Raw genomic sequence first — 24,905 nt, 5'->3', positions numbered from 1 at the left:
GCGCTTGTTGGCAAGCGCTTGCAAGCTCGAACCGGCGTGAGAAAACGCAACATGGTATCAAGCGTGTGCGTTCACAGACAAAGCTTGTGCCGGCCATCGATGTATATAACCTAACCTAATGTTAGGTTATATACATCGATGGTGCCGGCTAGCAAGCGCTTGTTACAAGCTCTGACAAGCACGCAAGAACGTTTCGTACTTGTTTTTCGGCGCTTGTTGACCGAACCAGTCAGTTAAAAACTACTAACAGTGCAGTATGAATGTCGATGAGTTGATAGCTCAAGTATTTAGAGCTTCCAATTTCCAAAAAAAAAAATATATTACCCACGTATTGGGGGTTTTCCCTAGAATGTTCAATTGCGTAGCCAATAGGACAAATATAACATGTATGTGATGATACACTAACTATTTTAACTAACACATTTAATTCAATATTAATTAAGTGTTGGATTTTTTATAGATGAAACTTGTATACTTTATTTACCTAGAAAATTAAAACATTTGAATATATCTCACAATATTATTTGCATCATAATTAATCAGCTACATAGGGTGTTTAAAACTCCCTTCGAGTATTTTTTGGGTATCATTATTGGTCCAAAATTCGTTCTGGTGCATGGATAGGTTGCTTTTGCCAATTCCCCCAAAACCTCACTAAAAAACAATTTTTTTGAGGATGTAATTAAACGTGGTTAACTCCATTCTCATATGAGAAAAAGACCTCACTCTGTCCACTTTCAATTTAGGAGATAGATGGTGGTATCGGGTGGTATTCCCCGAACCTACCTGGTTTCAATCTTCCGCACATTGAATGAACACCTACTTTCCTTCTACGAATTTTCAATTCTACATTTTCAATCAAAAATAACTCTTCATCACTTAAGGAAGGTATCGTCTCAACCAGAGCTGAGACTACACTGAGCTTGAAATGCAAGCGTTTGTTGTGAATACACAACAACATTCTCAAGCGCTTGGAACAAGCACTGAAAGTAAGTTACTTGTAACCAGCTTTCTTTGTGAACGCACCCTAAAAGCAAACATGATAATAAAATAAGTTTCTGCAAACAAAAGAAATTCACTAATACCTTTGACTAATAACAAACCAATACAGTAGGCTACTTAAAACTATCGATGTCGCAAGAATACAATAAATATTGGACATCTTTTGGAATACAAAATCCTGCAACCAAAATCCTCAAATAACCCCACAAACTACACTATACTTCTATACTACTATACTGTGCGACCCACAAACTATAAATCACGTTTACCGTTTTTGACGCCGAGGTATAGCAATTATTCAATACGTGCAAAGCATATTAGTAACATTTTACATATTTTAATTTGACAGTTGAAATTTAAACTGGCGCTAGATTTGTGTTTATGATGGTTATTGTGAAGTGTTTGCTACGGTAGCGTTGTTACAAGTTGCACATTTTCTGTCGTACCCGACCATGTCGAGTGTCGTGTCGCTGGCCGCTGTGTCGTCGCGTCCTGTTCATTGTTTCCAAGCAGGTGCATGACGACGATAAACCTACCTTTATTTGTAGTTCGCAGATGGCTCTTCCTTAAAAATAACCTGTTTAGCATTTCAATTGATATTTAAGATACTTCATTGGCGTTAATTTTAAAATGAATTTGATGTCTTGGTTTGGCATGTTTGTATTGAGTGGCCTCAATCGCCACTAAACTCTGCATTTTCGAGTATATTGTCGTAGACCTGATTTCTTTAACGACACTCATTTACTTCTGCACAAGGTAGCCTAAATCATCAATGCAGCATTCACAGCCAGCTACAGTAGCACCAACTGGCAATGTTTGTAATGTAGTTTAAGTTTCCAACAAATGATATGTTTGTCTGGTTACAGGTGTGTATGTGGTGCGATCGTCGCCGGTGAGTAATGTGTTGTAGGGTAAACAAACACTCATCATATTAGCTTTACAAAATAATAAAGAATTAACAACTTTATGGTTGAATCTACACATTACGAAGTGAGATCACGTTTTATATCTTCTGCTGAGAATAATTTTCTGTTTGTAAACAAATCCAGCAAATACGTTATTTGGCTCAGATTCAAAGTAAATTGGTTGGAAAACTTGTTTTCCGTGATAACAGTTATCACAATCAGTATAAAATTATCTACCGCATGAAACTCGCAGGCAAATAGTTTATGGAACGATGAGTTCTCTTGATAAGTTACTAGGAAAAGACCGTCACAACTTACTAAAAACATTATTGTATTGCCAGTGTGTTTACTGCAGATTTATAAGTAGTTCAGAGATTTATGAACTGTCATTCCGTGCCACTGGTACGGTCTTGATGGCGGCATGGATGTCGCTTAGTGCTTACTAATTTGACTAATGTATGAATTTTTGTCCTCTAAAAGAAAACCTTATGCATAAGTAGAAGCATGATCACTGTACAAATACCAATTTTATTTGTTACCTAACCTTTTTAGCATGCTCATTTAGATCCAAGATCCAATAGACAGAATGTATTCGAGGGATGTATTGTGTTTTGCGTATCTGAAGTCTGTATTATTGCGACGCGGCGCCAATTCCATCTCTGATAACACAACATCTCCTATTGTCAACATCCTATATTGTCGGTGACAAGACAGAGACAAGGGACTGAGTCACTGTTTACGTTCCGCCAGGGCAACCTTCATCTTTATCTTGCACTAATGCCGCAATGTCTTATCTTTTGGGTGATTCCAATTGTTCATAGTTTAACTTGTAAAACAAATACATTTGACTTACTGTTGTAGTTTTGTTTAGAATATGTTACATCTATTATGTGTCTATTATCAGTCAGCAAAATAGTTAGACAAAACAAATTTGATCTGGACATCAGTAGTATTATATGAGAGACTAATGTATGCACAAATTATTATTCTAGTACTTGTTTGACATTTTGAGTAAAACTAATGTTAAGTCAACCTGCTTTAATTCATCAAAGTACAAAGTAGGAGTAATAATCGTATCGTACAGATGTTTATGTGTAGACGTCCCCGCCTTGTCTGTGAGTGAAAGCCAAAGCCCGCGAAGCTACGGAGGAAGGAAGTGCGTGTTTACGTACGTCACGCACGCACTCACACACGAAAATCAACAGACGTTCTCATACTAGGCCTACACGTTGCATAACAGTTGGCAATATTATTTATATGTATGTTATTATGGTTAAGTAAAGCGTTTAAATTTTGTGAGATTTTGTAGTTGATGCCGAAATTACTAAAATTGTGTAGGTACCACGAATACTACTACTAGGTAATTGTTGGACTGCATAACTAGTCAGGATGGAGGAGAAAAAAATCTCAAGGTCATCCAGATCAGGTGGTCATGTGCACAGGTTATGTAATGGTCCTCATATAGTACAAATACAGCTACTGCAAATAATATACACCATCCTGTGTACATTGGCTCTGGAGCACAAAGGACCTGTGTTAGTAGTCAGGATGGAGGAGGAACAATCTCAAGGTCATCCAGGTCAGGTGGTCACGTGCACAGGTTATGCAATGGTCCTCATATAGTACAAATACAGCTACTGCAAATAATATACACCATCCTGTGTACATTGGCTCTGGAGCACAAAGGACCTGTGTTAGTAGTCAGGATGGAGGAGGAACAATCTCAAGGTCATCCAGATCAGGTGGTCATGTGCACAGGTTATGTAATGGTCCTCATATAGTACAAATACAGCTACTGCAAATAATATACACCATCCTGTGTACATTGGCTCTGGAGCACAAAGGACCTGTGTTAGTAGTCAGGATGGAGGAGGAACAATCTCAAGGTCATCCAGATCAGGTGGTCATGTGCACAGGTTATGTAATGGTCCTCATATAGTACAAATACAGCTACTGCACACAATATACACCATCCTGTGTACATTGGCTCTGGAGCACAAAGGACTGTGTCAGTAGTCAGGATGGAGGAGGAACAATCTCAAGGTCATCCAGGTCAGGTGGTCACGTGCACTGGTTATGCAATGGTCCTCAGGATCCTCAAATAATACAGATACTGTACACAATATACACAATCCTGTATACATTGGCTCTGGAGCACAAAGAACCTGTGTCTGAATAGAGAAGAAACAATCTCAAGGTCATCCAGGTCAGGTGGTCGTGCTTATGTTATGTAAATAATGAACCCCAGGCTTCTGCAAATGAGACACTGCTATTGGTTCATTTTAAATAAATATGTTGAAACTGCTATGTCAATGTCAACACTCATGGTGCAAATTGGTTTTTCAACCTGGAGGATTTCTGTTTCCAGTGGAAAATTGATTTTTAACTGATATGTTTGTAACATTGTTTAATTGCAGCTACTTTTAAGTTGTTATTATTATTGTTTTTGTTTCTAGTTTTGACTCATAAAATAAGTTCAGTTCTAATTTATCAAACTAATTTACCTATCAATTTATGTATTTACTTCAAACATAAAACTGGCGACGAGGATGATTTTATGGAAAACTTAAGAGAGCAAGATAGTTTATTCAATTCCACAGTCTAATTCATTATAATGTCTGAAGATACATTACCAGCAACTCTTAATAATCCTATGTTGGTAAGTCAACCTAGATGTGAAAAATTAACCCTAGTTCATGCGACATTGATGTTTGGAATATTAAATTCAAGGCAAATTTATGTTTGGGCAATATTACAAATGATGATATTAAAATATGTTTTTTCATCGACTGCCTGGATAGTACAGTTCTTAAAACATAGGTAACTATTTGCAAGCCAAAAGATATTTGTGAATTCACTTATGAACATCTTTATGAACTTTTGGTAAAGCATTTCAAGCCAGTAAAGTTTAAAGTTTCTGAAAGAGTCAAATTCTTTTCACTGAAGCAAGGTGATGAATCTTTGTCCACCTTTGCAAGTAACTTAAAAGAATTAGCCAGCAGTTGTGATTTCCCTGGTGACTTTTATCAAGATGCTCTCATTACATCCTTCATAATGGGCATAAATGAAGTTCCGGATAAACCTTCTGAAGTGATGCGATATAATAAATCCAGAGGCTTTTCCATTGGGAGTAAAGTGTACGTTCGTACTTTTGTTGAAGGGAAAGTAAAATGGAAAATAGGAACCATACTTAGACAGTTAGGTAAGAACACGTGGTTGATTGATTCTAATGGACACACTAAAAGACATACAAGTCAAATTCGGAAATGCTACCAAGACAATGAATCCGAAGAGGAAGACGACACCTGCATTAAACAATTACCACAGCTACTGTCTTCTTCAGATTTCCAAGTACAAAATCCAGAAAACCATGGATCACCAGCTGTATTTCCTAGCCCTAGAGCAAACCCTGCAGTAGGTTCACAACATCCGAATGTCCCTACTCAGCTACAATCTAGAATATCCACAGCAGAAGCTTTACCCCACCCGAATGTACCTCCTCCTCAGCTGCGAAGATCAACAAGGAACTTCAGGCCACAGAGGAGGTTAATTGAAGAAGCCTAAACTTGGTGGAAAGAAGTGATATGTTTGTAACATTGTTTAATTGCAGCTGACTTTTAAGTTGTTATTATTATTGTTTTTTTTTTCTAGTTTTGACTCATAAAATAAGTTCAGTTCTATTTTATTAAACTAATTTACCTATCAATTTATGTATTTACTTCAAACATGAAATTAACAATTTAAATTATTCCAGCCTTGTTAAAAAAATAAACAAATTAAATAAAAAATAAATTTCAACTCCAAATCTCTAAAAGAATGGTGGAACTCTAGTCCATATATTTTAAGACAACAATTTTCCAAAGAGCCCAGACTCTTAGACCCCCTAAAATCCTAAACATCTTTGTGAAGAGGCTTCCCTGGTGTTTTATGTCTAGGTGTCTGCTTTTGCAATATTGCTTTTAGTTTTAAGTTGGGCTTACACCAAATTTGACAACCAAAAGTTGACATTGATCTTTACCACCTCTCCGCAGGAAACCAAACTTTAGTGGAAGACTTTGTTGTAAATGCGGCTTTAGAAAAACAACAAACCACCGCCCCCTGGTAAATTTTATTACAATTACATCTCATGTTCTGATAGGCTTACGTGAGGAATGGTTAATGGTTCTCATTTATTTGATTGATTCTACAGTACATGCAGACAAAAGTGCTTATTGATCACCATTGATTATACAGTATCTCTATTTTTACTAAAAAATAAAACCACTTTATTGGGCTCAACTGAGTAAAAGACTTGGGTCTAATAGTTAAAATTATAGTAAAATGTAATAAATGTTTAATTTTTTGTTGAATTATTAATTAATTATTACTAGAGGTTGTCCAGTGGTCAAAAACTCGACCAAAAAATTTAATGTACGTAACTCTCTATTTTCACCCCACGCTGTAAATAAAGCATGTATTGGAATTTCTTCCATTTTGTTTTGATTTTCTTTTTATATTTCATTGTTATTTTGTCCTCTGCATGACAACACATATTAATTACTTTAAATTAAAAACTCATTTTTGTGTTTATTTTTTATTCTACAGTATCTATACTTATAAAAGGCAAAGCCCTCACTGACTCACTGACACACTCACTCACTCATCACTAATTCTCCCACTTCCCATTTACCTAGGAGGCTGAAATTTGGTACATTGATTCTTTAGGCATTAAATAGGAAAACTAAGCTGTTTTTATTCTGATCGGACTCTCGGGCTCCGCCCCAGTGGCTCTGGAGTTTCCCATGTTAGCCTTATGATTTTTCATATTTAAAAGGAATTAATGAATCTGAACAGAAGTTGGTTCTGTTCTATGATGTTCAATTGCATTAAAGTTACAATGATTACCAACAGGGTGCAGCACTATTATTTATTTTAATTTATGACAACAGCTAATTTGCAACCAAAAGGTGAGTGAGCGTAGCGAACGAACTTCAACCTGGAGACGAGTTAGCGTAGCGAACGAGCTAACCTGAAGGCAAGTGAGCGCAGCGAACGAGCTCCAACCTAAAGGTGAGTGAGCGTAGCGAACGAACTTACACCAGGACGTGATTGAGCCATGCGAACGAGATCATCTTGAAAATTAAGAAGTTAAACGGGGCAAAGCCCGCGGGTACAGCTAGTTTTAATTTATAAAGCGATTCTGCACATCTACAGAAAAATATATTTCTAACAGTATGCATAGATTTTCTCTGCAATGCTCACAAGCTGTGAAAAACGGTTTCCAAGAAACATGCTTGCCTATTAATTTATAAGATTAGTAATATATACTTCAGCCCCAAATGGTAAACTGGTACATTTAGTGTCTAGTCACAAAATAAACTTGATAAACTTCTTTTCTACATATTATCCTTCAACAGTTTGTGAACTGTGTTGGAATGTGGTATTAGTCATGCCATAACCCCAGGCAGTTCAGTTATGCTTTCACATTAGGCCACCACAACCACTTGCTCCACCTGTTTGGTTGATGTCAATGATAAAATGTGAACACATGATGTACTATAGTCCATTCCTTGTTCACCATGCATGGATTCATACACTAGGTATTTCAAATGGGAGTTTTAACGACACTAGCCACCCTAAAAACATTAGGCCTTAGAAAAATGCTCTAATGTTTACATTATTTTACACTATTTTACTACTACACTAATTTTGGCTAAGCCAGAGTCAAATCCAAATCAATATCTCAAAATATTATTCTTTAAAATGCACAAAGATACAAAATAAGTAAAACTTTCTTTAGCTCCTTCGCATGAGTCACAAGGACAATTAACGCAACTTGCATGATGATAAACATGATGTTCCCCTAATGCTAAGATTGTGACTGTCATAAGTCCTGTACTGTACTGTATGGTGAAGATGAAAATTATGGTCATCCACAGGTTGTAACTTGGGGGACGTCATAAAACTTAAGTAAACATAATCACAAATGAAGTATAACCTAAATACACATAAGTAAAAGTTAAATGTTTGATATAATAATAGAAACTTTAATGAAAAATAACTTCTGCAGGGCCGGCTTAAGGGCCGGGCAACCCGGGCGGCTGCCCGGGGCGCCGTGGGTTAGGGGGCGCCGAAACGCCGAAAAATTTTTTTTTTTTTTAAATAATATTTTGCACACAATTAATTGTTCTGTCGCGGGGGCGAAAGCGCCCGCCATAAGAGATCATGAAAATAACTTGCATTACATTTTTAGAACTTAAAGCAACGTAAACTTTGATAATATGGGTCCATAACATAACAGTTGTTTAGTAGTTTTGCATAGGCTACCTCATATAAAATACTAAATATTTACAAGCTTACTCGAGCTCAATACATAATAGCGGCCAGGTTACGTTACGTGCGCCCCACCCCCTTTTAGAATCATAGACTCGTCCGATGACTCATGCAACCAGTGGTGAGTGAAACGTCAAATGGACAGCTCTTAATCCGCACGCTGCGTTGCAGGTTGAATTAAGATTACAATTAATTATACGTATCTAATTGTGTTAAGTGTGTGTGTATGTCATGTGAGTATTTACGTGTGCTACAAACAAATTGGAAATGTCCGGTAATAAAAAACCTTCGGGAGCATTTCACCGCAAAAGGAAACTAGAGCGTTCTAAAGAAGATGAGAAGCAATCCAAAGTGTTGCAAAAGTTCTTGACAACTGCATCATCAAGTGAGAAAATTGACAATACTACAAATAAGGTAACAAAACCCGATGGAAACGAAAAGGAGATATTATCTGAGAATACTTCGCTTCTTCCTGAACCACCAGTTATTGACAAATCCGTTGAAGTAAGTAAAGAGATCATGATATGTGTTTTTATTTTAGTACTTAGGATTAAGGGTGCGCTAGACCTGGGCTCAAAAGTCTCAGCACGATGTTGCTAACCGCCGCTAGGAACGGGGAGTACGAAAATCAGTCGGAACGCTGTACAGTACAGGAATTGGGGGGGGGGGGGGGGCGACTGAAAGAGCGGCGCGGACGGAGGGGAAATTGACAAGATGGCGGCGGTAGTCTGGAGCTCCTGTCGCCCCTATTCACCCGCACGCGCATTGTCACACCGATCCGTTCCATCCGCGGCCTGGTCTCCGATCCGGGCATGAGATCGGGGACTTCTTTTACGCTTATTGAGTACCGTAAAACAGAGAACCATTAACACTCGTAATTTGGGTCTATTATTTTTTTTATGTACCTGTAGGTTTCTTTTTTTAAACGTAAATTTAAAAAGGCTTAATTTTTATGTTAAAAATTCAAGCAAACCATTCAAAGGCAAATTTAGTTTGAAAATGTAAATGTCAAGTCACAGTAATTGTGTAATAGTTGTTATGATAATGGTTAACACAGTAAAACATATGGTTTTACATGTGTCTGATATCTCTAGATATTTATCACCAAGTATAATTGTTAATTTCTCCATGTTTATTCCAGTTTATCGAGGTAAATTTATAAATAATGGTTTGATTACGATACTGCTCTTTTAATCCAACTGCATTTTTTTGTGTCCATTTCCATTTAAACTTACCTACATTTGAAATATAAGTATAATTTTACTTTCTCCCCCCTATACATAGTATAAGGAGAAAGTATTGTTTTCGTCAGAATTAACAGTGATCCGGATGATTCGGGCCCGGATAATCCGAGGTTTACTGTAAATGCAAATTTATTTGCTGGTATTTTTTTTGAAAGATAAGATGTGAACGTTAAAATAATTGTAAGCATCAGAGTCTTAACTGCTTGTAGTCAAAACAATTTTGTAAGCCTTTATACAATTTTTATATGCTCGGGCTCGGGCTGGTACTTAATTTTTCTTATTTTTTCGCAGGAACCGAAACCTGTAGAAAACGAAGTTGTATCTCATGATCCCGGAAACTGGCCTGCTAACATACCGACCTCTATTAGCGACATCATCGTACAACGAGGACCTGAACAAGTATTTGATGTAGAATTCCCGGTTAATAATCAAGGACGTCGTTTCAGCGTAAATTCCTACCGTAGGCGCATGGACAATGGTGAAGAAATTTCGCGTCCCTGGCTTGTATACTCAATATGTAAAGACGCAATTTTTTGTTTTTGCTGCAGACTATTTGGTAAAACTCATTCTTCGCCACTGACCTCTGAAAATGGTTACTGTGATTGGAAACACATGTCAGGGCTCTTATCTGAACACGAGGGATCTCCATCACATATGCAAGCATTCCAGACTTGGATGGACTGTTCAATTAGGTTAAAGTCTAGTAAAACCATTGATGCGAAAAACCAGGAAATGATCAAACGTGAAGTGGAGCGGTGGAAAGAAGTTATCAAGCGAATAGTGATTTTAATAGAGTTTCTTGGATCACAAAACCTGGCTTTTCGGGGATCTTCGGACAAACTAAATGAAAGGGGAAATGGAAACTTTCTCAAACTTGTAGAGTTTGTTGGTAAATTTGATGTTGTTATTGCAGAACACATCAGGAAGATTACTTCTAAAGAAACCTATGTACACTATTTAGGAAAGAACGTGCAAAATGAAATAATTAAAATGCTAGGTTCAATGATTCACGATCACATTTTAAGTGATGTCCTTAAGTCTACGTACTATTCTGTCATTTTAGACTGTACACCTGATGTAAGCCGAACAGAACAAATGTCGCTAGTTGTTCGATTTGTGCAATGTGAGTCAGGAGAAGAACCCGAAATTCATGAACGTTTCTTGGGGTTCATCCCAGTTGAATCTACAACTGGAGAAGCTTTGACAGACGTCCTTTTAAACAAGCTTAAAGATATGAAACTGTCATTGAAGAATATGCGGGGACAAGGGTATGACAATGGATCAAACATGAAAGGGAAAAACGCAGGAGTGCAGAACAGAATTCTAACACTGAACCCTCGCGCATTTTTCGTTCCTTGTAGTGCACACTCTTTAAACTTAGTAGTGAATGACTCTGCTTTGTCCTGTAATGAAGCTGTAGGATTTTTCATGATTATACAAGAAGTGTATAACTATTTTTCTGCTTCGACTCACCGATGGTCGGTGTTGAAGAAACATGTGACTTCCCTAACAGTCAAACCACTTAGCGAAACTAGATGGGAGAGCCGTATCGATGCAGTCATTCCTTTCCGCTATCAGTTAGGAGAAATCTTCGACGCTTTGTTTGAGTTGTCAACAGACTCAGCTATTGACGCCTATGGAAGAAATGCTGCATTAGGTCTAGCTCGGAAAGTGAAAAACTACAGATTCATCTGCAGCTTGATAGTTTGGCATGCTATTCTTTCTAGAATAAATGTTATCAGTAAGCAGTTGCAAAAAGAAGACTTCAGTATTGCTAATGCAATTGAACTGATATCTAGTGCAAAGACCTATTTTGACAAGATGAGGACTGAGAAAGGATTTGAAGAAGTTCTAGTTGATGCCAGAGAAGTATCAGAAACAGTTGACATTGAAGCATCTTTTCCTCCTGAACACCAAGTTCGAGCGAGAAAAATCAAACGGCAGTTTGATTATGAAGCACCAGACGAGCCCATAGTGGATCCAAAAAAGGCTTTCAGAAGTAATTTCTATTACCACGTCCTGGATTGTGCAATAAATTCCCTTGAAGAAAGGTTTACTCAGCTGTCCAACTACAATGACGTCTTTGGTTTCTGCTACAACATAAAGAAAGAGGACAAAAGCTTACTGCTAAAAAAGTGTGCCGACCTACAACTAGCTTTAACAGATGGGGACCACCGAGACATTAAGGGGCATCAAATGTACCAAGAACTGTTAGTAGTTCAAACCCTATTGCCAGAAAACTGTGGCAGCAAGCCTATGGACGTATTGAAGTACTTAACGAAAAACAGGTTGTGTGAAAACTTTCCTAACCTGTGTATTGCCCTCAGGATAATATTAACTATACCGGTAAGCGTAGCCTCGGGAGAAAGGAGTTTCTCCAAACTGAAGCTAATCAAAAACTACCTAAGATCTAACATGTCCCAAGAACGACTAGTAGGACTGTCACTAATGTCAATCGAATATGACGTGTTACAAAAAATAGATATAGACACTTTTATTAAGGACTTTGCGGAAAAGAAAGCTCGAAAAGTTTCATTCTAACTTTCATTTATCTCTGTCCGTGTCCGTAGGATTAAGTTTGTTTATGTAAAATAAAATTCTATGTTGAATTATACATTGTTTATAATATCTTCATCTAACCCCGAAAAATACTTTCGAACAACTCTTAAACGCAAAACATACACTTTAATGTTTGCACAAAATTGATGGACATTTTTCTACAATAATTTTTCTATTTTGCTAAAGTATTGTTTTTTTTTTTTACTTAAAACTAATTCAACTAAGTAATATGTTCAAATTGAAAACTATATCACTGAAAATTATTATAAACTCACTGTTAGTTTTAATGCTTCAAAAAACCAGTTGGAGGGTATATTTCTCCCATTGCTTGATTTTGATTCAACCGGGAGCATCACCGGGGAGGGGGGGGGGGGCGCCAAAACAGCAGTTTGCCCGGGTTAGTATTTTGCCTTGAGCCGGCCCTGAACTTCTGTACAAAAGTTTCCATTCAAAAAGTTGTTACGATCGCCTCAGCTTAAGTCAGGTTCCTATTACCACATTTTATAAAAATTGTTCCAATATTACTTGAGTTATCGTGTTGACGGACACATCTACATGTATCTGTGTATATTTTGAAGTCTGGGTGTCATTTATTTAAGAATGTTGTTGTTTATTTGAGGATTATTCACTGATACAGAACAAATATTTGAAAGTATGACTGTTTGTTTGGTCAAAGGTTTGGTTCCTCTTGTTAAACGGAAACCCCCACCCTTACATCAGTGGCTTAACTCCTCCCCATCCATTAATTTTAGTCTATGAAAATAGTTGTTTGTGTTGATGGTTGAGACAAGTACTGAACGATTGAGTGAGATATCGGAATTGTCATTCATTAGCTGCAATGTGTATCAATTGTCAAAGACATCTCTGTGTCAAAGACTAATAAACAGACAGACATTCACATTTCCTCACTACTGATATTAGCACATTTTTTAGAAATAAAGACCTTTCTGTGTGTACAGTTGTCTCCTTAAAAATTTGTTGAAGATATCATATATCAACGAAATATAATAATATGTGATGTGGAAAGCGAATAGGGACCTCTTGTCGGATATTTTTGATTTTGAGTTATATATAGGTAGTTTTATTTTTTATCACTTTGTGCAAATCCCATGCATCTACGATTTTTTTTGTGAAAGTTATAGGACTTTGTCATTTTGTTATGGAAAAGGGTCATTTTGAGAAAAACTATTTTGAAAATTTCAAATACGCTTAAAAAGAGTTTTTTTTTTTTATTGAATAAACAATTTTTGTATCAAAAGAAAGCTAATAATGTCCTCTTTGGAAGCAATGCCAATTTTTGTCTTAACTCTCTGTAGTTTTCATTTAAATAATCTTTTTATCGAAGCATGTCGTAAAAATCATATTTCAGAAAAGGGGCCTCTTGTTTCCTTTGTTATTTCTCCATAAGATAAAAAAGGGACCTCTTGTCGGAACCGCAAAATTTGTGATATATTTTGTTCTCCGTGAACTGAACTTTGTTGTAGTTCTCTAAATTTCCACTAGAATGCAGGATAATTCATTTTATTGACTTAAAGTCTGTTTATAAAGTGATTATTAGAAATGGGGCCTCTTGTCATTATGGCAAAATAAACATTGAGCAACGAGAGATACCGTACCTTTTCTCAGACCAAGCAGAGGCTAACAAAATTATTTATTTTGACCTTTTACATCTTCAATTCGATATTTTAACCGCTACTGTCCTGTTCTATGTTAAATGAGGTACCAGTAATCGATAAAAAAACAAATTTCAATATTTTTGACCTTGTTTACTTAAATTGGCCGTAAAGAAAATTGTGCATCGCTGACAAGAGGTTCCTTTTCGCATTCCACATGACATATCTTTATTTTTTTAGTTTGAATTCACAATTAATAATTATTAGTTTATCTTTCAAAAAATGTCTGTAGAATTTAGACTATAATTTGGGTTGGCAAGACCAATAACAATTTGTTGTAGAAAAGTGATACAAAGTCTTATTAATAAGTCTAAATGTTTAATATTATAATGAAGGAATGATTTATTTTTTGTTTAAAATATTTCAGAGTGCGTCATGTGATAGTGATACAGTAATCTGTATTTATTTTTTTGTAATTTTTCCTCATGAGAATTGAACCTTTTGTGCATCCTTGAACAATAATAACATAGTTAAACAGATTCAAATAGTTCCAAAAACTATTTATCATAGAGAGTATGTTCTGTTACTCCTTCTACTGTATCAGAAACTACAATAGACGCCGTGTTATAATTTTTTTTTTCAACCAATCAAAACCGCTATGGGTTGATACCCAAGGATGTGCATAGATCTTGATTTTAATTTGTATTTTTACTTCATATATAATATTTTTGTAAGGTGGTAAAGATTTTTTCCCAATGTGTAAGTGTATGCAAATTTAAGATGAAGATACACTCTCTAACAATTCATCTTCGCTTTCACTCATGGAGTTAATTTGTCTTTGGGTGGGTCACCACAGAAAAAAGATTACAAAAAAATACAATGCCTTCAGCTTTTTTGAGTTTAACACTGGCTATATCAATGGTAATAATAATAAAACTAAATATACAATAGAATAAACAAATTACATTGTTGTACTGATGTGAGCTGTGTTCTGTTCAGGTTGGAGCCGAGCGTCAGGTCTCCTTTGACAACGGCTTGGATGGTTCAGTGGCTGAGGATTGCTTCTTTGCGATGAGGGCCTTCCAGAAGGGCTTTTCATTCGCCTTTGTTGAAGGTGAAATGTGGGAGAAGTCACCATTCTCTCTTTGGGATTTTGTCCAACAGCGTAAACGGTATGTTTTTCTCTTACATGTAAGCTAAATTTAATAAAACTAACATAGTAAAACATAACTAATTTGACAATTTGTGTACCCAGAGTTTGTCAATTTTGGGAGTTGTTCGAGTTATCCAGAACATTGAAACTTTCTATGGGTTTCAATAAACAAACACATAACAGACTGGTTTTTACATATAAATTTATCACCTACTTTAAGTTTTTTTTACATATTGAGTAAACAATAGTCAAAGACACGTTTAATTTTCTACAATTAAAACTAAAGGTTCTAAAAATAGATTTTTGGCGTGTATCCTATCAGCTGTTGACTGTCAAGTTACTGGGTATCGAGTTAGTGATATTTTACTGTATTTTGTGAAACTGCAAACACTCGTCGGCTTCCAGGTAAATGGTCGTATCTCAATTTTGGCAACTTTTCAGGAGGGCCGAAAAACAAAAACTACTGTTATAATTGATGACACAGTTTCCAAAGGGATGTCCTTTGAAAATTGATTTTTTTACTGTTGATGCATGAATACCTACAATTTAAGTTACACACAGATTCATTTCAATATTGTTGTATATACTATGTATTTTACATATGTAATTCAGATACGACTGTTTGCTTGAAGTATACTTTTTGGTATAACATAGATACGACTCAGAAGCCAATTACTGTAATGGATGAAATAACCCATCAAATGAAATTTCTATGTTAAAATTTATAAAGGTACTAATAATAATAAAAAACAATAAATGCATACAAAATTGTTAATTGTATAAAAATTTATTTTTATAAAAATAAAAAATTTTACTCTATCTTGAAATAATTTCTGAAAAAAATATTTTAGCTGAATACAAATTAATTAATAATGCTATGCTACATTTTATCTTTAATAACAAAAATTACTAAAAATAGAATAATAACTTATTGATAAAAGTTATTATTAATAACTTTTTGAGATTCGTTCTTGCATTTGTCTTTAATCAGTCTTATTTTTTCTTTCATGTGATATTCATATTGATCCTTCAAGACTTGTTTGACAGAATCATTTCCTTGGCGGAAGGTCATAAAAAGGGAACATTGGTCCTTTTTTGGACGGTGGAATGACAAATTCTTAGAGGAAAAGGCCCGTTTGTACGTTGACAGATTTGAGAAATCTTCTTTCAACTGCTGTTTACATTCTTTCTTGAAAAGCTCGTACATTTTTGGAAGTGGCAATTCCGGGTGTAAGTAATCCCTTGAGGATACAATAATGGGATTCAACGTGGGGTAATCCATTAATAAGATTTCTTATTTTCTAATCTAAACAAAAATTAATAATTGCAATGTTTTACTTTAATGTTAGTATTTTGGTTGAATTTTGAATAAGAGATACGACACTGTTACTTATCAATAACATGTCAGACGAATAGACTTATATTGAGATACGACACTTGGGATGACTTGGTCGGTACACAAATATTCCAAGCAAACTGTCGACCATTCCTCTGACAGATTTTTCCAGTATACTGAGATACGACGCACAATTCACAAGCTATATCTCCTGAACTAAAAAAGATAGAGATACGACGGTTTGTGTGATGTGTAGAGACTGCCTGTGAGATTCAGAAACCGTCGTAACCTGTAAAATCAAAATATTTGAGATACGACCATTTGCCTGGAAGGCGACGCACTGAATGTACAAAGAATCTTAACTTAATTTTGAAATGCTACTTTTACTGCCCAGCAGTTTTTACATTAGAAGTTTTAACCTTTTATTTGTATACAAAAGATCCAAAGAATATTTTAAAAGAAAAAAGTTACAGTAAAACTTCGTCCAACCGTACCCTGATAAACCAAAACCATGAAAAAAATTCAAATAATTTAAAATTAGTTAGGCAGCAGGAAGTCCTAGCACTGGTAGTTGGGCTGGCTTGGCCACCAAAATGTTATGGAGAAGATGATAACACGCATCTCATTCTGAGAGATTGAGATACTAGAAACTCGTCAATGATAAAAAAAAGATTTTGTGTATACAATGATTGTGGATATGATGACCGTAGTTAAAGTAGCATAAAAATACTGTTTTAGATCTCTCTAGAACTAAAAATCCCTTTAAAATTCAACCATTTACTAGTCAAAACGGTATGTTAACTAAAACGGCCTCGCCCCATTTATTTAGCTTATTAGGGTTTTACTGTAGCCAGCCTGCCACACACAGATATGTTAATACTGTACCTGATTTACAGGTGGCTGCAAGGCATTCTCCTGGTGGTTCACTCCAAGCAGTTGGCTGCCAAGACAAAGTTTCTCCTGGCCATCTCCTGCTACTCCTGGGTGACAATGCCTCTCTCTACCTCTAACATCGTGCTGGCTGCTCTGTGTCCGATCCCCTGCCCACCCGTCATGGATTTTCTCTGCGCTTTCATTGGAGCAGTCAACATCTACATGTACGTGTTCGGTGTCGTCAAGTCCTTCTCCCTCTATAGGTTCGGCCTTTTGCGGTTTTCCCTATGCATTGCAGGCGCTCTCTGTACCATACCTGTCAACATCTGTATAGAAAATCTCGCGGTAATTTGGGGACTTTTCGGGAACAAACACAAATTCTACGTGGTCAACAAAGAGCTGAGGCCGCCGGTGACGGTTTAGAGCGTTCCTTCATTCCATCAGCACAAAGTCACCTTCATCCCGGTCCAGCTCTGTTCATCTGACTCTACAGGGTATGAGTGTTTTGTTAGTTTTTGTATCCAAGACTGATTTGTGTTTTCTGTACATAAGCAACGTTGAAAGAAGTTTTATATCGCCATACAATACTTTGATCAGTGTTATTCATTTACACTTTTAAGTCTTTGCCTTATTTTTCAGTTTGAATCGCTACAAAAGTTCACCCTTCATTACTGATTATTTGCCATTTGGAAACATCCATCTGATTGTTAACAGATATATAATGTATGTGGTTTATTTACCAGTAGAAGTTCTTGTCCACAGTCAGATTGACATAGCTGCAGCTTAACACCTGAACTGTACTTACCTAATGTTCAGTCATATACTGGATCTCGCCTGAACAAAGAATGAGGTCTTACAGCCGAGTTTGTGTGCATCTTGTAAATATTTATCACTATTACATAAAACATTCATTTTGTAATGTTTACAGTGTTATATAATATATATATATAATTTTGCTGCATATTAGATTGTTAATTTATTTGTATTATGAAGCTTAGGTACTTAAAACACTTCCTAAGCAGCAGCACGGTTATTTTTTGGTTAATTTTACAAAAATCGTGTATTTGTTCATTTTAGCATATAATTCGTGCAATTCTTTAATCACTATCAAATTGTCAAAGTGAGTTAAAGCAAAATGTATTACCACACTTAAAAAGATTAAACTTTATACTACAGTGATAATTTTGACTTACCTAAATGAAAACTTCTGGTATATTTTCAATTTTGTATAAATGATGTAAAATAAATTCTAAGTTTTAATTGGTAGTATTTTTATACAAGCTTGCAAACAATATACTGCTGAGCAGTATAATGAGGGTTTGCAGTCTTTGTCATAAAAATTAAGTTGAATATATCATCGGTTAGTAACTATTTAACCTTTAAAGTTAACTATTTAACCATCTATAAAACACAGTATACTGTATTTTTCTGCTAAAATGACCAAATACCAAATAGAATTGTATTTGTTTTGTGAGCCTCATATATTGAGGTTTTATTGTGATATATTATTAGAATTTTATAATTAATTTTTGTCCTTAAGCAAGCAGCTCTGTAGAAGTGCCAGCTGACTTAGATAGTCGTAGGAACACTGACATTCTGTAGTTCTCTGGCAGAAAATACTCTTGCTACAGGTAATTTGTGGCTAATCACTCTCACGATAGATTTAATTATTTATTACTTGCACATTATAAGCCAACATATCTTTTATTGTATATTACAATTATGTTTTTATAAAGTAAAAATGTATGTGGTATTGATTACTCAGTTCACATCATAACTGTGTTAAAAAATGTCTATATTTCTTAAAAGTTTCTTTTTTAAGGCTCTTGTAATCCTACGGTTAAACCAGGGTGAAATGTTTGTTGTTTTTGTTATTAATTTTAAAATATTTCTTATCAAAACAAATATTATAATACGAAGAAACACTCTGGTATGTGTTAGTTGAATTGATTCAACAACAACTTTACTTGTTATTATTAGAAACTAAAGTCTTAAATGGAACCTAGTTCCGTTCTATCAGTGATGTTAAAAAGAATTTGTATTGGAACAAAATTAAATTTGTAACATGCCCTATTTTAGGTGTTGTATTGTATGAGGGGCGATGGTCACAGCACGTCAACCGAAACTTATTGTGCATTAATTTAGGTAACTCGTTGGATGTGATTAGTGTTCATATACCTATAAATTAAATATAGTTGCATTTTAAATAGAAGTACAGTCTGTGGTGGTAATGTAATGTAATTGAAAATTAGCATAAGGAATAATTAATTTTTAGTAATTGCAATTTCTTGCCCAAATGTTTTACTTAGTAGAATTTCTTGCTTAGTAAGGACTTAAAAGTTTTATTTTAAAATGCTAATGTTGTTATCTTTTCTGTTTATTTGGTCTCACAATTTTTATTTGAGCCATAAACCGTTACTGTACAAAATTACAAAAATCTTCTGAACAAGGAATTTATTGCATACTGGCTATTTTCAGTACAAGTAATTCTTTGTTCTATCAATAAATAGTTATTTCTATTTGCATCAATTGGCTCTTAGCTAATGGTAATAGTTTGTAATGATTATTTTTAAAGATACTTGTATAGCCAATGCAAATTTGTTCATGTCCTGTAACATCTAAATGCCTTGGCCCACTTAAATGCTATAGCCTATACGCTTTAGACATATATTATTTCGTCAGCCACTGTATGACTTTATCATATGAATTAGTACTATTCCCTAAAAATAGTGTTGTGAGGCAATGTTTTGTTGATCTTCAATCAATAAGCTTTTTATCTCGTTTGAGAAATACTTTAAACAGAAGTCAATAAGGTGAACCAAATCCTCAGCTTAGAAGATTAGAAAAATACTTTAATAAACAGAACAATTTAAAAACTTATAAAGTTATGAATTAATGAACAAGTTTTAGCAACAAATTATAAGCTTTAAAAGTACTCTGCTTAACTAAAGCTTCTGAAGAAACGAATATCGTTGAAACAAATTACTTATAATATATTTTAAACGTTTTAAAGAACAAAAATGTGATAGCCACAAATTAACTGTTTACTTAGACCTAGAATGTTTATTACATAGCCATTGCTAAGTCTTGTCAAATATTAGTCTATTCCATCTATGTAATATTCAAGCAAAGTATTCTTAGGTAATAAACATTAAATAATTACTATTGAGTATTTAAAAGTTGAGTAACTAAGTTACATTTTGTTACACAGTACCTACTACTATTGTATTTAGTTGTTAAAATAAATCTAGACTTAAATATGAAAGTGTGAATCCAACTTTACCTTGAAATAAAAGGAACCTGTTTTAATACAACAACTATTTACATTGCTCATGCAATTTTATGAAACCTTTTTATCCATACTGTGTAAAGCCCCTTTACCCCCAATTTAACCGAAACCTGGTCAACCAAAAACATAGAAAAAAATTCAAAGTTAGCCTGGCCAATGGAATTTAATAGTGCTGATGAGTACACAAATGACCTGATATTATGATAAGGATAAAGCTCTTTTTCTTTTTTAAAGAAACAATTTTTTGATAACAGTTGTAGGTTTACAGGTTAGAACATACTCCACTGTACTTTTTCTCAATAAGCTAAGCTATTGATTTGTGCTAAGAAACCTACTTACATCACATTTCCAAGCGGATGGTATCACTACCCCTTTCGGCCCTTTCAAATCTAACCCTTTTCCAAGGCCTCAACCTCAGATTCCCAACAAGTACAGTCTGCGCCACCTAATTGAGGACTATAATAATTATGCATATGAGGATTTGAGGAAATGATTAATATGAGTAAACATCTATGTAGTGAAGTCGGCACTTGTACTGATTATTAGAAAAGTGAAGTTTGGAGGTTACTCAGAAACAGCACTTGGAAATAATGTGTACCTGTAAAATATTTACACAATAAATCATTACTCTTAGAATTATGAATTTTCATATATAAACGCACACAAACCTCACACTTGTATGCAATGCCTTTATAACCGAGTTCAAAATTTAATATAGATTAAATAGCAATATATGCTGGCCTAACTTAAAAATATATAAAACCAAATAGGTGAATTAAAACCAGGTTTAATTGGAATAACCTAGGATACTAAATCCTGAATAATTTTACTACTATGCCGGGTTAAAGCACGGCCGCCTTTAACTCCAGGCCTTCGAAGTGGTTATAAGTTACCTATAAGATTTACCAACAGGGTGCAGCACTATAATTATTTTGCATTTTTGAAAACAGCTAATTTTATCTAAGCAGCAACAAAAAACTTTGATATGCAATGAGAACTGTCAAAGTAGGATTGTTTACAGTTATGTTTGTTTTTAATTTCATGAATAATTTGTGATATTTTGCGAATTTTTAATATATTATTTCTCTATTGTTTAGGTGAAGTGGTAGAACATTATGGCTATGGTAGATGTGTAATACTATTGTATACCGTAAATTTAAAGAAGCAAATTTTATTAAACTGTGTCCTCTCTCAGAATTGCAAACGCTAAGTTAGAGTATAACTGCGATAAGCATTTTACACTTGTATGCCAACCCCTACGAAGGACGGGTACTCTGCTAGTTATTCACAGTTAAGGGAAACAAAAAAAAAAAAACTCTGAAAAACATCAGGCCTTATTTAACTTTGCATTTACCCAGGTAAATACAGTTGACGTCATTACAATAACTAACCAAAATAATTTCAATTGAAGCATATAAAATCGTGACGGACAGGGTATGCTGGAAATCAGTTAGGTACCTAGTTTTTAAGGAATAATCGTGACAGACAGGGTATGCTGGAAATCAGTTAGGTACCTAGTTTTTAAGGAATGTGAAGAAATGTTATCGCTATTAAAAATTACTCAAATTTGTAAACGTAGTAACGTACTGGCACGAATGGCCGAATATCAAATATTGCTATTTGTCATTCAACATTATCAAAGACGAAGATGAACATGGACAACCTAATGTGGCTGTGACTGCTGTGAGTGGGAAACGTTTTTTGAAAACACTAAAAAACAAGAGCAGCTTTTGAAAATGTATAAAGTATTTACAAGAGACGTTGATTATATTGGACTGTTATGATCATCGTGAGTATTTCCATTAGTTACATAATCTTTTAGTTGACTCCTTTAAATTCATCGGAAATTATGACTGTTATTCGTTTTTAAGCAACTCCTGTAACACTTTGCAATTGCTCGATTTCGATCAACATGTACTCTAGTTTCAATAAATTTATGTCCATAAATTTAAATCAATAAAGTACGAATTAATGGGCTGATCGTCACCTGTCTGCCATGTTATCTTATGGGACGTCGGACGTCGGACACTAAACAACCCTACTTGCGTTGCGACGTTGCCAATTCTACCAGGCCGTGGCCTGGAGTATAAGGTGGCCGTGGTTAAAGATGGCCGAGCCGTGAGTAGGGTATTAAATGTACTTATTAAAAGCTGACAATATATTTTTTTTCTCCGACGACGTAGCTAGCTAGACATTTGCATTTTACTTTACTTGCATTTCTTACATTCTGCCTTTACTTGCGGTACGGGTACAGCTCTTGACAAATAAGCTGGCACTCTGCCTAGCGCGGGCAGTGTAGGCAGTAGGTGGGTGGAAGTAAGGAAAAGACCAGACTGCAAACATTTCTTCTGACTCACGGGGTTGACTCTCCGTGTTTCACGTACTGGCCGCCTTCAGTAGAGTCCGGAGGACAGTTTACGCAACTCGCATGACAGCATAATATGATGTTTTTTAAATAGATACTAAGATACAGTACTATTAGCGATCGGTCAAGTGCCAGCTGGAGCAGGTGTCACGAGCTGTTACAGGCACGGTAACGGTAGGTACCGACAAGCTATTTTGTGGTCGTGAAGTGAGGTGAGAACACTGAGCTATTGTTGTTATAGCTCAGTGGAGTGGGTGAGAATCAGAAGTCGTCATTCTGACTCAACAACACACAAAACAAATAGCAAAAAATGAAATTTGCCACCAAACTATAACAAAACCCTCAACAATACTAACAAAAACTTACCAAATACTAATGAAAACCACAGAATAGTCAAATAAATTAGTGCACAACCAGGCTGCATATAATATAAGCCTGCTTTCGAACAAAAAAGATAAAAATACTTAACTGTAATCGTATCGTGATCGTGTTACCATAGATAAAACCATTGACTAAGGAAACAAAAGCAGACAGCCAGCCGTCGTTGCGCCGTGAGTTAGTTCATGATGCGGATATCAGGCAGCGCCACTGTCGATGATGCGAACGATCTTCTTTACCGACGCGAGTACGAGGAACAGTGTTCTACTACTAAATTACTTACGTTTTTAGAATGAAATATACATATTTATAATCTACAAACGCTACAAAACACGACAGTCTAAAAATCATTCAAATTAATTCTAGTGAATTCATGAGTACATAGACGTAAATGACGCTGCAAGCGTATAATTCAATTTTATATTAAGGATAGAACAAAATTATTATTTCAATAAAATGTAGATAAAAGCTACTTTAATACCCTAAAACAAAAAATATTTTCTATTTACTGGGATAAAATGTCTAATTCCATTTAGTACAAAGCAAGCATGCAGTCCTAGCAATGTAAAATTACGGTTTTAATCATTAAAGTTTGCAATTGTGACTGTTGTTGTGTTGGTAATTAGGCCTAAAGCTTTGTTTAAAAATTCAACACGGTACATTTTAATTAACTCGTGAGTTTTTATTTATTTTCTCAATAAACACATGTTAATTACGAAAATATGTCTAGAGAGTCATGAAAAAGGTTTAAAATGTGATTGTTGGTTTTGCTTAGTGCACACTTGTCTGGATTTTTTGAAAAACGTGTTCGACTGTTCATACTATCAAAAATTGAATTTATTTTGCTCACAAAATTTGCAGTGTTTGTAGCGGTTTCCGTTTGTAGCTGTCCAGTTGATACGGCGGTTTTCAAAGCTGCAGATGTAGTGTGGCTAAATACTTGTGCAGCTAGAGAAACTGACATCTTTTGAAAACTATTTGGCCAAATATGTGATGGTGTCAATTGATGAGCTGCTCTGGTTGTTTCACTTTTTATCTCTATTTCATATAACTTCCTGATGTCAGAAAACGAAACTATTTTATCATTACATAAGAAATCATGTGTCAACAAATTGTTCCTCAATGATTTCAGCAAGTGGGGAGGATCGAACAAAGCAAATATCTGTTCTCCTCTCTCTGAAAAGAAATACGGGGTTTCAACGGTCACACCTAGTTCCCTCAATCCTTTGGAGTTTGTAGTTGATTGGTCACAAACTACAGCCTTTACCGTAAGACCTACGTCGTTCAGGTTCTCTATGCAGGACTGTAATGTCAACTTTATTTTTTGACCACTCATCCCTTTCTCCGTAACAAAGTAGCCAACCGGAAGTTTCCATTGGTAGAAGAGCCCACGGACCATGAAGACAGTAGCATATTTCGCAATCCTACTACTTCTTCCAAGACTCCCCATGTCTTCAAACCCCTCAATCAAGTCATATTTTGGAGAATATTCCAAACATTGCTTGATTGACATGTCATCAAATAGAACGACGCAAGCTTTCTCCATCTGTGTCATGCTTTCTACCTTTATTTTAATTTGATTCATAAGTTGTTTGTTAAAACCTGGAGTGTAGCATTCTTTTGAAGAGATCCAAAGCTTGACAGTAGACAGACCTGGCAATACAAATAGTTTACGGAGATATCTATACATGGATGGGGATCTTAAGTATAAGGTGGTAGCCAGAGTTTTTTCGTTTTTTTTCCACGGTTGTCTAATTTTGTGGCTCTGCATGCCAAATAACACCGCTGCTTCTTGGCTTTTGAAACGCATGTCTTCTAAAGCTGTTTTTTTGGAATTGTTTACTTTCAGTAATTTTCTTTTTAGTCGTGAAATCTC

At 35.3% G+C, this 24,905-nt stretch overlaps 2 protein-coding genes across 2 annotated transcripts in view; both read left to right on the top strand.

The window, feature by feature from the left end:
- Positions 1 to 20,922, top strand: part of LOC128986992 (beta-1,4-mannosyltransferase egh) — a 115,827-nt gene extending 94,905 nt beyond the window's left edge. The window contains exons 3-4 of the mRNA XM_054407633.1: positions 14,635 to 14,807; positions 17,021 to 20,922. Coding sequence (XP_054263608.1) covers positions 14,635 to 14,807; positions 17,021 to 17,420 — 573 coding nt within the window. The 3' untranslated portion in view covers positions 17,421 to 20,922. The remainder of the gene's footprint in view (positions 1 to 14,634; positions 14,808 to 17,020) is intronic.
- Positions 8,297 to 12,096, top strand: LOC128986989 (zinc finger MYM-type protein 1-like). The gene is made up of 2 exons (XM_054407630.1): positions 8,297 to 8,723; positions 9,755 to 12,096. The coding sequence occupies exons 1-2, from the start codon at positions 8,487 to 8,489 to the stop codon at positions 12,002 to 12,004; spliced, it is 2,487 nt and encodes an 828-aa protein (XP_054263605.1). The 5' UTR covers positions 8,297 to 8,486; the 3' UTR covers positions 12,005 to 12,096.
- Positions 20,923 to 24,905: the final 3,983 nt, after the last annotated feature.

Source organism: Macrosteles quadrilineatus, unplaced genomic scaffold (genome assembly GCF_028750875.1).
Source record: "Macrosteles quadrilineatus isolate MER2022 unplaced genomic scaffold, UCM_ALF_1.0 Scaffold_2__2_contigs__length_208266976, whole genome shotgun sequence".
Classification (NCBI taxonomy): domain Eukaryota; kingdom Metazoa; phylum Arthropoda; class Insecta; order Hemiptera; family Cicadellidae; genus Macrosteles; species Macrosteles quadrilineatus.
Note: the sequence above shows the minus strand (reverse complement) of the source record. Positions and strands in the feature narration are given on the sequence as shown.

Excerpts from the sequence above, each read along its gene's own strand:
- LOC128986989 (XM_054407630.1), top strand. The coding sequence starts at position 8,487 with ATGTCCGGTAATAAAAAACCTTCGGGAGCATTTCACCGCAAAAGGAAA. Across the intron at positions 8,724-9,754 it reads TTATTGACAAATCCGTTGAA|GAACCGAAACCTGTAGAAAA; the intron begins GTAAGTAAAGAG and ends ATTTTTTCGCAG.